This window comes from Tupaia chinensis, unplaced genomic scaffold (genome assembly GCF_000334495.1).
Source record: "Tupaia chinensis unplaced genomic scaffold, TupChi_1.0 Scaffold000294_5, whole genome shotgun sequence".
NCBI lineage: Eukaryota > Metazoa > Chordata > Mammalia > Scandentia > Tupaiidae > Tupaia > Tupaia belangeri.
Window position 1 is genome coordinate 1,858,592 of NW_006159782.1, and position 18,201 is coordinate 1,876,792.

At 41.0% G+C, this 18,201-nt stretch overlaps 1 protein-coding gene across 1 annotated transcript in view; it reads right to left on the reverse strand.

The window, feature by feature from the left end:
• Positions 1-2,496: 2,496 nt before the first annotated feature.
• XPNPEP3 (X-prolyl aminopeptidase 3) overlaps positions 2,497-18,201 on the reverse strand; it is a 77,806-nt gene continuing 62,101 nt past the window's right edge. The window contains exons 8-10 of the mRNA XM_006150742.3: positions 9,638-9,818; positions 8,502-8,622; positions 2,497-4,982 (exon numbers count right to left, since the gene is read on the reverse strand). Of these exons, the coding sequence (XP_006150804.1) occupies positions 4,816-4,982; positions 8,502-8,622; positions 9,638-9,818 (469 nt within the window). The 3' untranslated portion in view covers positions 2,497-4,815. The remainder of the gene's footprint in view (positions 4,983-8,501; positions 8,623-9,637; positions 9,819-18,201) is intronic.

Here is an 18,201-nt window from a genome sequence, read left to right on the forward strand (position 1 = left end):
AAAAAAAAAAATCACAAAATAGAAAACCGCGTGGCGCACAAGCACTGCGCGAAAAATCTAGTTCACTGGAGCCATGTGGAACCTTCTCCTGAAGGCCCCGCTTGTTCTGCCTGGATGGGAGGAGCAGAGTGAAAATTAAAAAGAGAAAAGGTGTAGCTAAGAGCCAGAGAAAAACTGTGCCTTTTAAAAAAAGGGTAAAAAGGAAAAATTACAAAAAAAAAAAAGGGAAGACAGAAGTAGGGAGAGACAGGAATGGAGAGACAGAGATAGAAGGCTGGGAGTGCAGGGGAGGGCTCCCTACCACTAGCTCATTTGTTGGAGGCTGAATTATTAGTAGAAAATCTTCATTCCCTTAAAAATCTAGTTCACTGGAGCCATGTGGAACCTTCTCCTGAAGGCCCTGATTCTCGGGAAAATAATACTTTTTAAAAAAAATCTCTCTTAAAAAAAAAAAAGCTGGATCAAGTCCACCTGTTTTTTTTTTTCCTCTAAGACTGGTAAGAGCATTTCAGGTTTGCTATCATGATTTTGTGACAATTAATGACCACTTTGTAAAATGAAGTATTTTGTAGAGCAAAATGTTCTCATATTTAAACCAGTATATTCTAGATTCTAAAATAACACACAAACACCACACATTTCTGTATTGTCTTACAGTATATTTTAAAATGACAGTAACAAATGCTTTTCCCTTGTTGGGGAATGACATATATAATTTTCAATGAATAGGGCCTTAAAAAGTAACAGTATTTTGTCCAAATTGAACTTATATAATTGCACAAAAGTCATATAAAGCATTAAGAAATGGTAACAAAGACCACAGTTTCTCAGACCCTCATGGAACACATCCCAAGAGGTATTAACTTCAATGGGGACCCCTAATACAAATAATACTGATGTTCCCCCAAAGTTCCTTAGTAACACAGGAAGAGATCAGGGCAACAGGGTCCAACTATGGTGGCACACAGGTAGTGTTACTGCTTGGGTAGCTGGAGGCCACGTGGGAGGCCTGGGTTCAGTTCCCAGGCCAACCTCAACAAGCTAGGCACGGTTGTGTGTGCCTTTAACCCCAAGTAATTGCAAGGCTGAGGCAGAGGGCTGCAACACAGTGAGACCCAGTCAGAATAATGCCTATCTCTGCCTCTCCGTTCCTGTTCTCTCTCAAGAAGGGGCTGGGAAGAGAGCAGTCAGGAGAATGCATGTGGTTTGTGACAATGGAATATTGCTATTATGTTAGGGTTTAATGATGTATTCACCTTATTATTCTAGAAGCATTAGAAACACTTCAGGTTAAAGCATATTTGCCCAGGCTTAAAACTTAGCCCATCTGCTTATGTTGGGAGCTATATACGATTCTTCAGGAGACTAAAACTTTAAAATATTCACTCCATTGTAAAAACATCTTCCAGAGTCCTTTATGCTGCCACATCTGTGAGTCCTCCCTTAGTTTCTAACACACACACACACACACATGCTACATGATTGTCTATCGGTTCTAACTCAAATTCCAACAGTTTTCTTGGCAGAAACACCATGTTACAAGAAACTCTGAGCATACGGCTGAATTGTGGGAGACAGCTCCTGGGGTCTTATTCGGGACCAGAAATGTGCACAGCAGGGGGTGGCGCTCATGCCTCCTCTGTGCGATCTTTGTATAACAGACTGAACCAAAAAGGATGTGGGTTATAGATGTTTGGAAAAATATAACAAAGCTCAATTTTATTTTTGTGAGATACTATGCCTTTATATGGAGATATAACTTGTTTTAAGGATCTTAATCTCAACTCACATAGAATAAGGGTTTTCCCTTTCTGACCTAACAAAAGTAATGAGAAAGAAACAACATTTTTTTAAAAGAGGGATTTCTGCTATTAGGGCACATGTGCTCACCAGAGAGACAGAGAGAAAGAAAGACACAAAGCAAGAAATCACTCCCCGGGGGGATGGCCACACTGCAATCCCTCCTCCTCCATTCTCCTCTTGGGATCTAGGGCACGCATGCAAATGTTCCCAGCATAAATTTTAAGGCACCGGGTCTGGGACTCGAACCACGGCTATGTGGGAGTCCAGCAACATAACCATTATGCAATCTGCTGGTCCCAGAAACAACATTTTGAAAAAAGTTCGCCCAGAGAATACTGTACGTCATCTTCAGAAGTTCGTTCCTCATCAGGGACCGAGACTATGAGAAGAAGGGTATCTTTACTCTGTTATTCTACTGTTGCATTTCAAATAAAAAATAGTCTGTTTCCTGATTATAGGGGAAAATAACAATTCTTTTTTTTTTTTTTTCTTTTTTAAGAGAGGTTTATGCTGTAGTGTGCATGCGCTGACCGGAAGGACGGAGAGACAGAAAGCGAAAAATCACCCCCCGGGGGGATGGCCATGCCACAATCTCTTCTCCTCCATTCTCCTCTCAAGATCTTGGGCACGCATGCACACATACCTGGCCTGAGTTTAAGCCTCCGGGTCTGGGACTTGAACCGCAGTCAATGACATGGGAGTCCAGCAACATAACCATTATGCCAACTGCTAGTTCTAAAAATAGCAATGCTTGAAATAAATATATAAATGTGACAATGGCTGTCCAGATAGGCTTCTTACATTTAGAGGGCATCACTAATGATCCAACCGTATCTCTTCAATTTGAGGAAAAAATCCAGTGGTAACACTTGGAAAAGTTTTTCGTTTTGTTTTTTAAATGAAAGATTTTGGTAGGGAAGACGAGTGTATTTAAGAAGTATTTGCTATACTTAGAGCTGGAGGGAAATGAGGGCTAATGTCTGTGGCAGAGCTAAGAATAAAGGAAGTAGCTGGATGGTGTGTAATTACCTGCTCAGTGTATCCTTAATACATCAGACAGACCCTACAACATTGCTATGAAATGTTCATTGTGTTTTCTTGGTGGTTCTAATAAGTGTGATTCAATTGCTATGGTTAATCTGGACTCAAAGGACAACAAACCTGGCTGGGTCCATGACTAAAATTTCTCACCTGAAGAAATTCACAGCAGCCATTCTATCTATCGGCATTTGACTGGAATCGAATCAGAAGTCTGTTTCATATCCAGCTATGCTGCCACACATAAACGCCACTTAGGCTATTAATTAGAAAGTTGAGAACCAAAGAAAATGACTTACAGGAAGAAAAGGAAATGCCTTATTTCAGGATTGAAACCTGGACAAAGAAAACCCAATCCAAGGAAAGAGCTGTGGGGGTCACAGAGGCTTATGAAGCAAGAAGTCAGAGTTGTGGATTTACTTCTCTCCCTTTCTTCTAGAAAGTAGCTCAGAACTGAGCAAGAATAGGGATGCAGAGTCCAGTGTTGCAGCCTTCATTCCCACAGCTGCTTCAATAAAGTGAGCAGAGCTAAGCATTCCTAGATGAGCACCATTGGTTATTAATATTATCTTTATCTCTTAATGAAGTCACTACCTGTCTGCTTGTGGTTCTGTACCTTGGGTTTTCCTGATAATGTGGGCAAACTTCTGATACTACAGAGATCATTAACCCCCCTGGACAGTGCTTCCCTAGTTAAAACAACAAAACAAAGCCAAAACCAAAAATCCAAGCCCTTCCTCCAAAAAAACCCCCTCAAATTTATGCTCTAAGAACCAGCATATTTTATAACATTTTGGACCGTATCCCTGTGAACACAGTGGTTCTGAAAGCTTCTGTCACAGAAGCTCCTGAGTAAAGCATCTGCAGTCTCTACTCTATCCTGCAACTAAATCACTGAACCACATCTAATGCTGCATTTAGAGAAACACCATCTTCATTACTGCCTTTCCAGGGCTAACATTAGAGAAGTAAGGACCAAAGGATGTTTATAGGCTCTTGGTCAATTCCATACTTTGCTCTAATCAGCACTAGAGAAAAATCAGAGTAACAGGTGTAGCTCTCTGAAAGTCAGGTTTCACTCCTCTGGGTAGGATCTTCCCGTGGCCCATGCAGCAGCAGCAAGGTTGACCTATGAGGGTTAGTGCAGTGAGAACTTAGAAGGAAGCAGGAGGTCTGGGAAAAGAATCATCTTTACACTGGAGAGAACAGATGGTAGAGGGCTGGATCTACAGCAGACACATTTATAATTTTCTTTCTCTTCCATTTCTCCCCTTATCAAGAATCTACACACTTTCTCGGCCCCAAGTGACCAAATAGTAAGAAAGACTCAAACTGCTTTGTTTGACCGCCCATGTTGCTGGACTCTGGACTGTGGCTGGATGTTAGGACTGAGGGACATCAGTACTCCCGAGGGCTCTTGTGGCACACAAGATCTGGAACTGGTAGAGATGAGTAATAAAAGGTACCTTCTGGCTACCCACAATCATTGACAGGTGGCTCTGCAGAGGCAGAGATCTTGGCAATTAGCTTAAAATACAGGCATCACAAAAAGATCTTTAGACATCAGGTGAATCTCAGCAAAAGCACAGAAAGGGAAGGGTCTGACCAGGAGAAGAACATTCACATGTTTCAATGTGTTAAGATGCATGGACATATGTAACCGAGGCTTTTCTCTTATGTTTAAAATTTAAACTGTCTCAGGTCATTAATTCTGAAGAATTAATGTTACTAGAGCAACAGTAACATACCATTCAAAAATTCCTCTTTCTAGGTTTCTATCTATAATACTTAAAGCAAAAAAGCATAACAAAACAAAACAAAAAACCCCATATACGCAATTACATAGATTCAGACTGTGGCTGCACTCCCAACTGGAACACATGTGCAAATGCACAGAGACACTCACAAAGTATGCGTGCAGGGATGGCAATGTCCATCCCACCTGAACCTGAGATGTGTGTGGGCTGTGGAGGGTCAAGAGGCCTTGCTGCAAATCTGTTCAATGTCATTCAACTCTTTGGGACAATCTGCAGAAAGTATGAGAGGCGAGTCCTGAGTCACCACTACATCATCTTCAATTCGTACTCCAAGACCCCGGAACTTCTCTGGGGCATCTTTGTCATCTTCTGGAATATAAATGCCTGAGAAGTAGAGATAAGAATATCTTATTCAACAATAACATTAACTGGGTGATTTGAAGCAAGTAAGTTAACTTCTGTGTGTTACAATTTCACCTATAATACTGAATCTTAAAGGTATCTTCATAATACATGCAAAAATGCCTGATACATAATGGTCAATAAATACTGCCAATCATAACCAGTATGATTATTATTATAGCTATCTTATATATCAGACTACAGGCTCCATACGACTATGATAATGGAGGGCACGAGTCTGTCATATGCTGTGGCTCAAGGAGGCCACTAAAGTTACTTGTGAGTATGTTAACCAACATATGCTGGGATCCAGGAGATAGGCATGGATCTTCTCCTATATAATAGTCCTCAGGGACCAGCAGTTAGCGTAATGGCTATGTCGCTGGACTCCCATGTAGTCGACTATGGTTCGAGTCTTGGACCCAGTGGCTTAAAAACTCACACCAGGTGCATGTGCATGCCCAAGATCCCAAGAGGAGAATGGAGGAGAGGGGACTGTGATGTGACCATCCCCCCTCGGGGGTGATTTCTCGCTTTCTGTCTCTCTGTCTCTCTCTGTCTGTTGGGTGAGCACATGTGCCCTACAGCAAAAACCTCTCCAAAAACAACTACAACAACAACAAAAAACAGTCCTCTAGAAAAGGTACATTTTGCTAAAAGTAAGACAAAATGTATTTAAATACATTGAAATACTCATTTAGAGATTATCCTTAACAACCAAATCTGAAGAAATGGTCATTATAAAGTTTTATTTTCCTCTTAAATAGTTATAAATAAAACAGATGTACATAATATAAAGTAAGACAGGCACATGTAGACTAATGTACATTTGGAAAGCTCTAGAAGCCCCAAGTACCTTTTCCTTCTTTTCTTTTTTTTTTGCTATGCAGCATGTGTGCTCACCAGAGAGACAAAGAAATACAAAGTGAGAAATCATTCACCACCATGCTACAATCCCTTCCCCTCCATTCTCTCTCAGGATCTTGGGCACACATGCACACACGCCTGGCATGAGTTTTTTTTTAGAGTTTTTTTTTTGCTATTAGGGTGCGTGCGCTCACCAGACAGACAGAGACAGAGAGACAGAAAACGAGAAATCACCCCCCATGGGGGATGGCCACGCCTCAATCCCTTCTCTTCCATTGTCCTCTTGGGATCTTGGGCATGCACGCACACGTGCCTGGCGTGAGTTTAAGCCACCGGGTCCAGGACTCGAACTGTAGTCGACTACATGGGAGTCCAGCGACATAGCCATTACGCTAACTGCTGATACCCTGGCATGAGTGTTAAGCCACCGGGTCTGAGACTTGAACTGCAGTCAACTATGTGGCGGTCCAGCAATAAGACCATTACACCATCTGTTGGTCCTTTTTCTTTTCCTTTTTTTTTTAATTTGCTAGAGGGTGTGTGTGCTCCTCAGAAAAGGAAAATAAGAAAGCACCCTTCTCATGGAGGATGGTCATGCTGCAATCTTTTCTCTATTCTCCTTTGGGGTTCTGGGCATGCATATACATGTGTCTGGTGTGTTCCTCAAGCTGCTGGTTCTGAGAGTCAAACCATGTAGTCAGCCATGTGTGATCCAGCCACCTTAATCACCACACCACCAAATTGACTCCCAGGTACTCTTCCTTCCTTCCTTCCTTTCTTTTTTGAAGAGGTTTTTGCTACAGAGTACGTGCGCTGGCCAGAGAGACAGAAAGAAAGAAATACCCCCCAGGAGGGATGGCCATGCTGCAATTCCTTCTCCTCCATTCTCCTCTTGAGATCTTGGGCACACGAACACACACGCCTGGCATGAGTTTAAGACACCAGGTCCAGGACTCAAACTGTGGTCGACTACATGGGAGTCCAGTGACATAGCCATTATGGCAACTGCTGGTCCCTCTTTCTTTTTTGAAAAGTTATTTTTGTTTTGTTTTGCCCCTCCCCCCCTTTTTTGTTATAGGGCACGTGCGCTTGCCTGAGAAAGTGATAGAAAGTAAGAAATCACCCCCCAGGGGAGCTGGCCATGTGGCAATCCCTTCTCCTTCATTCTCCTCTTTGGATCTTGAGCACACATAGACTCTTCCATCCTTCTCTCTGGATCTTGGGCATGCACACACTTGCACCTGTAACGAGTTTTAAGCTGCCAGGTCTGGAACTCGAACAGCAGCTGACTATGTGGGAGTCCAGTGACATAACTGTTATGCCAGCTGCTGGTACCCCTAGGTACTCTTCCTAATCATAAAGTTAGACAGCAGGTCTTTATTTATTTATTTTTGCTATAGGGTATATGCACTTGCCAGGGAGAGAAAGAGAGACAGAGAGATGCACAGATAGAAATCACTCCCCAAGGGGATAACTATGCCTCAATCCCTTCTCTTCCATTGTTCTCTAGGGATTTTGAACATGCATGTATACATGACTGGTATGATTTTCGAGCTACCAGGTCTGAGACTCAAACTGCGCAGTCAGTCATGTGGGATCCAGTGCCCTTAACTTCCACACATCTGCCTGACATCAAGTCTTCTTACATTAAACTTCCTCTACTGTATTCACAGATACTGCTCTGAGATGAAAAAGAAAAAGATTGGGACCAGCAGTTAGCGTAATGGTTATGTTGCTGGACTCTAATGTAGTCAACCATGGTTTGAGTCCCCGACCCGGTGGCTTAAATTCACACTGGGTGCATGTGTGTGCATACCCAGGATCCCCAGAGGAGAATGAAAGAGAAAAGACTACAGAGTAGCCATTCCCCCTGAAGGATGATTCCTTGCTTTCTGTCTCTTTGTCCTTCTGGTGAGCGCACACGCCCTGTAGCAAAAACCTCTCCAAAAAAAGGAGAAAAAGATCAGCAGAGGAAAATGCAGTCAAAATCTACGGAAGCACCCTTGCACCAATTAGGCTGAACTAAATGGTACATAAGGCCAGAGAGTGACATATGACCACCTTCATCAGCTTGAAAATCAACTCTTGTAACACCAATTTTGTGTTCCACTGTGACCACCACTTCTCTTCTGCTCAACATGCAGTATCATGTAAGTCAAGTAACCTATTCCACTGCCAGCTTGCTCTGAAGCTTCTGAGAAAGGAATTGGATCCTATAAAGTGGATCTGAAGGTTCAATGCAGCCGGCAGAGGTGCTCTGGCTATGAACATGGGGATATGTGTATCTCTCTGCATATCAGCACTGGGGTCTCTGGATGCTTGAGCAGCCTACTATTTCTAAATGGGAAACTAGTATAAATTGGTCCCTGCAAGGGATGGAGTTAAAAAAGATTTATTTCTTAATATCTACTTATAGAAAGTATTCACCATCTGCTGTTTACTGGAGGAGTCAAATTAAACAAATTGTGTGATGTTAAATAAGAAAGTTAAAGATAAATCTAAAATAATGCTACTCTCTGCACTGGAGATATTTTTTCCTGTCTGTTGTATTTAGTTATGTTGGTTCAAGTAAAAATGTGAACTTTACACTATTATTATGTGTCCCAAGGGGCCAGAGGCTATCTTTTTCCTTACCTGGCTCAATCGTGATCACCATGCCGGGTTGCAGAGGAAGAGAGCGGGGCATGTCTGGAGTATCATGGACATCCATCCCCAGGTAATGGCCTACATGATGAGGGCAGTATTTCCGAGCAGCCTGCAAAAGACAATTATCACAATATTACTGGAACAAATAACTCCTTAAGGGGAAAGCTGGACATGTTAAAAAATCATGAGATATGTGCTGATACTGCTCCCTGGGTTCTACTTCTTACAGTCAACCAATCCTTGGGCTAATGCTTCAGATCTGATAGACTGCTACCCCTTACCTGTAGTTCTGCCAATGGCATTCCTACTACCCAAAATGCCATTCCCACTACTTACTAAACTACAAGCATGCTGACTTGGGGTATCCCAGTGATGACTGAGGCAAAAGAAAATGTCTTTCCTTGGGAAAGAGCAAATGACTGTTAGAATAGCTCTCTTTTATCTTCACATATCCTACCTACCTGGAGACTCTATGGATCTTGTAGAATTGGCTTAGATATTCCTGTCAGTTAATTAAACTTTTGTTGACCTGAGCAAGAGGGAATTTAGAGCTTCTTTCCTATTGATAATAGAAGTTCTGGCAGCCTACACTTAGAGGTGAGAGATGCTTAATAGTCTGTCTGGCTTGACCACCTAGCACCTTAACTTTAGAGCTAAGGTTTTACATTTTTACTGAATACTATCACAGATACAGATAAAATTCACTGAAGATGTGGCCTTGGGCATACTGTTAAAAGTCTCAGTGGCATCACTGAGACAGAAAACATCCTCTCCTTTGACCTCCAGAATGACCATGAAAGGATTCAGATAACCTCTTCTCTTTTTGTGCCCTCTTCCACTGTCTGCACCAGACTTCATTTTACGTTTTCTGAATAATGAATGGGTAATGTGGTATATATTGAGTCAGCATGTGCTGCCATCTTCTGGGAGAAGTAAATACTGATTCTCTTTGTTTTAATGCATGTTAAAGCTAAATCCCTTTCACACATGAAGGATGACAAAGATCATTTCTAAATCTAGATAGCTTTATATAGGGTAAAAATAGCATGCATGAAAAACAAAAACAAAAACACAGCATGCATGTTAGGTGCTCTTGAGAACTGGAGTTCAAACACATGAAGTACCTTGAAGGCATGATTCTCCTTCGTGTTCTTTATGATCCCCAGCTCTTTAAGTTTCTGCCCTGTCAGTGTCAGCATCATGCTGTAGATGTTCTCTAGGCTTGTCCCAGGGGAGCAAAGGGTCAGGCAATCTCTCTGGATCTCTAGAACAGCTTCATAGAGTTCTGCCTGAGGTGCACTGAACCTATGGACAAGAAAACCAAATAACTTAAATTTAGATTAATATGATACTGCAACAAGTTTGCTTCTAGGTTGATTAAAAAACTCCTTGATTATAATGAGGCATTGTTGATATTTAATATTTAATAAGCAATAATGGCCCAACTGCTATGGTATAGCAGTAATGCAAGTGCCCTGCAAAGCTGCAAGTCATATGGTTGACCAATGGTTCAGATTCTTTTTTTTTTTTTGAGAGATTTTTGCTATAGGGCATGTGCACTCACCAGAGAGACAGAGAGAGACAAAGAGAAAGAAAGTGAAAAATTACTCCCCACGGGGATGGCCATGCTGCAATCCCTTCTCTTCCAGTCTCCTCTTGGGATTTTGGGCACACATGCACATGAGTCCAGTGTGAGTTTCAAGCTGCCAGGACCAGGACACGAACCATGGTCAACTGTGTGGAGTCCAGCAATAGGGTCAGGCAATCTCTCTGGATCTCTAGAACAGCTTCATAGAGTTCTGCCTGAGGTGCACTGAACCTATGGACAAGAAAACCAAATAACTTAAATTTAGATTAATATGATACTGCAACAAGTTTGCTTCTAGGTTGATTAAAAAACTCCTTGATTATAATGAGGCATTGTTGATATTTAATATTTAATAAGCAATAATGGCCCAACTGCTATGGTATAGCAGTAATGCAAGTGCCCTGCAAAGCTGCAAGTCATATGGTTGACCAATGGTTCAGATTCTTTTTTTTTTTTTGAGAGATTTTTGCTATAGGGCATGTGCACTCACCAGAGAGACAGAGAGAGACAAAGAGAAAGAAAGTGAAAAATTACTCCCCACGGGGATGGCCATGCTGCAATCCCTTCTCTTCCAGTCTCCTCTTGGGATTTTGGGCACACATGCACATGAGTCCAGTGTGAGTTTCAAGCTGCCAGGACCAGGACACGAACCATGGTCAACTGTGTGGAGTCCAGCAATGTAACCATTATGACACCTGCTGGTCCCCCAATGGTTCAGATTCTTAGCCCAACTGACCTGAAACACACTAGACACACGTACAGGCACCCAGGATCCCGAGGAGTTGGAGGGGTGGCGGAAACGGGGATCATGCTATGATGAGACCTTGTCTAGGGTGCCTATCTATCTGTCTCTGTTGGTCTCTCTCTCGCACACATCTATTTTATAAGAAAAAGAAAAAGCAATAATCCTTCAACCTGGAGCAGCAACATGATCTCTCCTTCAAAGGGACAGGAGACACCTATGAAGCAAGGCTGGAAAACATACCCAGCCACACATTCAGAGGGTCAGACTAGGCTCACTTCTGATTCTTCCTTCCTTCCTTTCTTTCTTTCTTTTTTTAAAGAATTATTTTACTGAACTTTATTTAATTTGACCAGAGAGGGACAGAGTGAGAAAGAGAGAGAGAGAGAAAGCAAACTGCCAGGTCTGGGACTCGAACCATGGTTGACCATGTGGGAGTCCAGCACCCTTCACTACCACACCATTTGCTAGGCCAAATCCCGATCCTTTTTAATTCCTTATATTATAGGCTACCACCAAAAACAAAGAAAAAAAATGAAGCTTTTTTTCCCCCTGTACAGCTTGTGGGCCTGCAGGTTGGCCATGGCCGTGAGTCTCTGTTCCACAGGATGAAATTTGTTAAAGTTGTGCAGCTCATGCCCATGAACTACCAAAATATGATGTAAAGGTTGGCCTGACAAATTATCCTGCAGCATATTGTACTGGCCCACAGGCTTCTCAATAGGTTTGGTGTGGATAAGGCCAAGTGGAAGTGACCGGGATGAATACAATGTAGAGAGCATTGATGGTCAACCTAGTGCTTTCACTTGCTATTAGGATGCAGGCCTTGCTAGAACTACCACTGGAAATAAAGTTTTTGGGGCCCTGAAGGGAGCGGTGGATGGAGGCTTATCTATCTTTCACAGTACCAAATGATTCCCTGGTTATGATTCTGAAAGCAAGGAATTAATGCAGAAGTCCACTGGAAGCACATCATGGACCAGGGCCAAAACGTTGCGGACAATATGTGTTATCTAATGGAAGATGATGAAGACACTTACAAGAAACAATTCTTAAAAAAAAAGAAAAGAAAAGAAAAAGAAACAATTCTCTCAATACATAAGAAATAATGTAACTCCAGGGAACCAGCAGTTAGCTTAATGGTTATGTCGCTGGATTCCCACGTAGTCGACCGCAGTTCGCGTCCTAGACCTGGTGGCTTCAATAGTTATTAAAAGTTCATTTAAGAAATACAGAATCTGAATGGGAGAAATCTTAAATATTTAGCCCATCCTCTCTTGCAAATATTCTAAATCATATCTGTAGGTATCCATTAAAACAAGAATAAAAATAAAGGAAAAAAATAAATAAGGAAAAAAAATCTTCTTGACTAACCTATAAAAAAGGCAAGAAAGCATATGAAAAAAGAAAAAAAACAACAAAGAAAGGTAAGTAGGGGATAAATAATAAGACATAGATTTAAGTCTTGCATACCAGTAAATAAACTGAATATCAACTTTCCAAAAACATAAAAGTAAAGACTGACAGACTACAATAAAAAAAAAAGAAGTATATGTTATATATAAGAGATATAGACAGGTAGAAAGTAAAAGGATAGAAAAAGATACACCATACAAACACTAAATAAAAGAAAGCTGATATAGCTCTCCAATTACCAATGTAGATAATGAGGGTAGTGTTAGAAGTAGAGACATTTCCTAATGATCAAAGGACAATCTACCAGAAGATGTACTAATTTTAAATTGAATGCACCTATTAACATCACCTCAAAACACATTAAGCAAAAACTGACATAACCAAAATAAGAAAGATAAACCCACAATTATGAGTGAGGTTTTTAGAACATCTCTCACTAACACATCCTACAAGTTTTTTTTTTTTTTTTTAAGAGGTTTTAGCTATAGGGTGCGTGTGCTCGCCAGACAGACAGAGAGAGAGACAGAGAGACAGAAAGCGAGAAATCACCCCCCAGGGGGATGGCCACGCCGTAATCCCTTCTCCATTCTCCTCTTAGGATCTTGGGCGCACACACACATTTGCCCAGCGTGAGTTTTAAGCCACCGGGTCCAGGACGCAAACCGCGGTCGACTACGTGGGAGTCCTGCGACATAGCCATTACACTAACTGCTGGTCCCTCACATTTTACAAGTTCTGAACAACATGGTTAAAAGATTTCCTGAGCACTAAGCTAAATCAATGGGGAAATATGATATCTTATCCAACCCCCTCCCCCTCCCCCAGTAATTGACTGCTTTTACTAAATACTGACTGCGTAGGTAGATATGAGAAAGAAGCACTTGAGAGCAATAGCAAAAATCCAGAGATCCCTGAATTACATTCACAAGTTTACATGTTACTCAGTTCCTATTAAACCTCAAAAGTATTAACGAATCCAAACACAAAATTATGTGCAAGGGACCAGCAGGTGGCATAGTGGTTAAGGAGCTGGACACTCCCACATGGCTGACCATGGTCTGAGTCCTGGACCTGGTAGCTTGCCTTCTCACCACCACCTCACCCCCCACTCCTGGTCAAATTAAAATAAATGAATAAATAAAATTAAATAAATAGTTCTTTAAAAAAAAAAAAAAAAAGAAAAAAAGAAAGAAGCCAAAGAAAGAAGTTAAAAAGAAGAGGAGGGGTTGGCAGGTGGTGTGGCGGTTAAGAGTGGTTGAGGGCGCTGGACTCCTACATGCTTGATCACAGTTTGAGTCCCAGTCTTGGCAGCTTGTTTTCTCACTTTCCCTTTCTTTTCTTTTCTTTCTTTAAAAAAATAATTATTTACTTATTTATTCATTTATTTTCATTTGACCAGAGAGAGACAGAGAGAGAGAGGGAAAGTGAGAAAGCAAGCCACCAGGTCTGAGACTCGAACCATGGTCGGCCATCGCCCATGTGGGAGTGTCCAGTGCCTTAACCACCATGCCACCTGCTGGTCCCTCACTTTCCCTCTTTCTTGCTCTCTCTCTCTCACTCTGCTCCTCTCTGGTCAAATTAAAATAAATAAATAAATAAAGTTAAATAAAATAATAATTTTTTTAAAAAAAGAAGAGAGAGAATTGTCCTAAAATGTCCCTTGCTCAGAAGAATGATTGGGTAGCCTAGAAGAAAGCAAGCTTCCCCATAGCTCAGAGGCTAAGAGCTAAACCAAACAACTTTCTATGATGCTATTTCAGATAACAACAAAGCAGCAAAAAGAAAAAAAAACCTACAAATCTATTTCTGATAGTGAAGCAGATATCATGGAAAAATCTAGTCAATGTTTTTACTATTAGTAACTTACTAATATTTAGTTGTTCTTAAATTTAATCAAAAAAATTAATTAATCCATTTTAATAATTTTTTATTTATTTTTATTACTATTTTTAAAAATCTAACCAGACAGAGGATTGGCAGTTAGCATAATGGCTATGTCGCTGGACTCCCATACAGTCAACCGCGGTTCATGTCCTGGACCCGGTGGCTTAAAACTCATGCCGGGTGCATGTGCATGCATGCCCAAGATCCTGAGAGAAGAATGGAGGAGAAGGGATTGCAGCGTGACCATCCCCCCGGGGGGTGATTTCTCGCTTTCTGTCTCTCTTTCTCTCTCTCTCTGTCTGGCGAGCGCACGTGCCCTAAAGCAAAAAAAAAAAAAAAAACCAACAACTCTCAAAAAAAAAAAAAACCTGACCAGACAGAGAGAGAGTAAAGGAAAGTGAGAAAGCGAGGTCTGAGACTCGAACTGTGGTCCACCATGTGGGAGTCCGGCACCTGCTGGACTCCCTTAGCTGTCCTTAAAATAACAACTTCTTTGGGGCCAGTGGATGGCGTAGTGGTTGGAGGCACTGAACTCCAACATGGCGGCCTGTGGTTTGAATCTTGGACCTGGTGGCTTGCTTTCTCATTCCTCCCCACCCTGTTTCTTTCTGGTCAAATTAAAAAATAATAATAGTAAATGAAGTTAAATAAAATAATTCTTTAAAAAAATAACTTCTTTAGCAATCATGGGGAAGAATGAGAAAGAGTAAACTGGGATGATATAAGATATATACTCTTACATGTTATTGATGAAATATATTGAAAAATCAGCACAATCAATTAAATTAAGTCATTAAAGATGCTCACATAATTTGAGTTTGTAATTCTGCTTGAAAAATCCATCCAAAGAGGATCAGCCTAGTGTCTAGGGACCCAAATTCCACATGGTTAACTGTGGCTTGAATCCCAGTCCTGGCAGCTTGAAAAACATGCGAGATGTTATGTATACCTGCATGCCCCAAATCCTGACAGGATGGCAAAATGGAGGGAAAGGGATTACAGCATGGCCACGCCCCACTGGGGTGTGCTATCTCCCTTTCTCTGTCTCTCTCTGGCAAGTGCACATAATCGCTGGCAATTTAAAAAAAGAAAAAAAAAACCCCAAAAACATAAATATCCTGAAAGGAAAGAGAGACAGAAAAGAAGGGATTATGCCATGACCATTCCCTATGCGGGGTGCCTTCTCATTTTTTCTCTCTTTCTCCCTCCCTCCACTCCAGTGAATGCATGTGTCCTCTGGCAATATTTAAAATAAAAGAATTTATCCTAAGAAAATATTTGAAATTTTAAAAAGCCGCATGTACAAAAATGTTCACTGTAACTTTATTTTATAACTGTAAAATATCAGACAAATGTCCGTCTGATAAAGTGAACTGGGATGACATAAGATATATACTCTTATACATTATTGAATATCAGACATTCAAATGTCTCCAAATATTGGGTCATCAGAAAAGTCATGGCATAGTTGTTTATGTTTTTCTATGCAAAAATGTGTCATGACTTTTCTGATGACCCAATAAAAGAAAGAACATATAAGAACACCTATGTGGCCAGCTGGTGGCATGGTGGTGAAGGTGGCTAGATCCCATGTGGCCAACTGTGTGGTTTGAGACCTGGACCTAGTGGCTTAAGAAATACACCAGATACATGTGCACACATGCCCACAGTCCTGACAGGAGAAAGAACTGGACTGCAGGGTGACTATTTTCACTTTCCTTTTCTGTGTCTCTGGTGAGTGCACACACCCTCTGGTGAATTAAAACCTATTTACATGTCTCTTACAATCAACCACTATCAACACCATTATGATTGTATCATATGCACTCCATGTCACCACAGTATTATATTTTAAAAGAATTATTTATTTAATTTAATTTTGTTATTGTTATTTTTTAATTTGACTAGAGAGAGAGAGAAAGTGAGAAAGCAAGCCACCAGGTCTGGGACTCAAACTGTGGTTGGCCATGTGGGAATCCAGCGCCCTTAACCACCATGCCATCTGCTGGCCCCAGTGTTACTTATTTTCTTAACAGTTTTATTATTATTATAATTATTATTATTATTTTATTGTTAGAGGGTGTGTAAGCCTGTACACATGTGACAGAGAGGAAGAAAGAGAGAATTACTTAATGAGACATGGTCAGGCCACAATCCTTTTTCCTTCATACTTCTTTCCTGTCACGAGCCTAGGCAGCACGCACACATTCCCAGCATGCCTTTTAAGCTGCTGGGACATCTCTGAACTAGCTGGCCAAGTGGGATCCAGCTCCCAATGCACTATGGTACACTGGCTGCCTTAATTTCTCAGAAAGTGTCTTTACTTTACCATCACTTAAGATAAATTCTTTTGCTGAATAGAGAATGCTGGGTTGATTTTAATCGTCTTTTCAATATCTTCTGGTCTCTACTATTTTTGACTCTTTGTTTCCATTTTTCCGCCTGCTACTTTCAAGAGTTTTTACCTTTATAAATTTAGCAGTTTGACTGCAAAGTATGTGATTTGGTTTTCTTTGTGTTCATCCTGTTTTGAGTATGTTGAGATTTTTGGATTGATATGTTGATGTTTTTTAAGAAATTTACAGTGTTTGGCCATTATTTCTTCAAAAAAAATTTTTTTCTGTCCCATTGTCTCCCTTCTTGGATTCCAATTACATGTATGTTAGATAGTTTGAAAATGTCTCATAAGTCTCTGAGTTTTATTCATTTTCTACAATGTATTTCTATTCTTCCAAATGGATATTTATAAAAAAAAACCCAACAAACAATTAATGGGGCCGGCAAATGGCGTGGTGGTTAAGGGCACTGGATTCCCACATGACCAACTGCGGTTCAAGTTCGGGACCTGGTGGCTTGCTTTTTCACTTTCTCTCTCTCTGTCTCTCTGGTAAAATATAAATAAATAAATAAATAAAGTTAAATTTAAAAATTCTTTAAAAAATCTTTCTTTAAAAAACAAATTTATTTTTAATATTTATTGTAACTTTATTTATTACTATTATTTTAATTCACCAGAGAAAGATGGGGGGGGGGAGAAAGAGAGAGAGAGAGAAAGAGAGAGAGAGAGAGAGAAGGGAAGCCACCAGGACCAGGACTTGAACCATTGTTGACATGTGGGAGTCCGGAACATTAACCACCATGCCACCTGCTGGCCAACATTTTTTTTTTTTTTGAGGTTTTTGATATAGGGCATGTGCACTTGCCAGAAAGACAGACAGAGCAATAGAAAGTGAGAAATCACCCCGCCGGGGGGATAGCCATGCTGCAATCCCTTCTCCTCTATCCTCCTCTTGGGATCTTGGGCACGCACACACACGTGCCTGGCATGAGTTTAAGCCACTGGGTCTGGAACTTGAACCGTTGGGGACTACATGGGAGTCCAGTGACATAGCCATTACACCAACTGCTGGTCCCAAGAAATTATTTTTTATTTTATTTATTTATTCATTTATTTTAATTTGACCAGAGAGAGGGAGACAGAGAAAGAGAGTGAAAGTGAGAAAGCAAGTCACCAGGTCCATCCAGGATTTGAATCGTGGTCAGCCATGTGGGAGTGTCCAGTGCCTTAACCACCATACCACCTGCTGGCCTCCAACCTTAAGAAATTATGAAAAGCCTTGGAACCAGCAGATGGCATAATGGTTACGTGGCTGGATTCCCATGTAGTCAGTTTGGTTTGCATCCCATACCTGGCGACATCAAACTAACACTGAGTCCATGTGCGTGCATGTCCAAAATTCCAAGAGGAGAATGGAGGAGAAGGAAATGCAGCATGGCCACCCCCCTAGGGATGATTTCTTCTTTCTGTCTCTCTGTCTCTCTGGTGAGTACATATGCCCTACAGCAAAAATATCGCTCTCAAAAATAAATAAATAAATAAATGAAAAAGAAATTATTAAAAGGAGAACACCAGCTAGATAAAAAATATGGAAGAATTTGCCTAACTATTCCAGAAGCTCTTCTACGTGTCCCATAACAAATGACAATTCCCTCCAATAAGTAACTTTTTTCTTCTTTGGGGGAGGTTTTTTTTTTTTTTTTTTTTTTTGTGGTGGGGG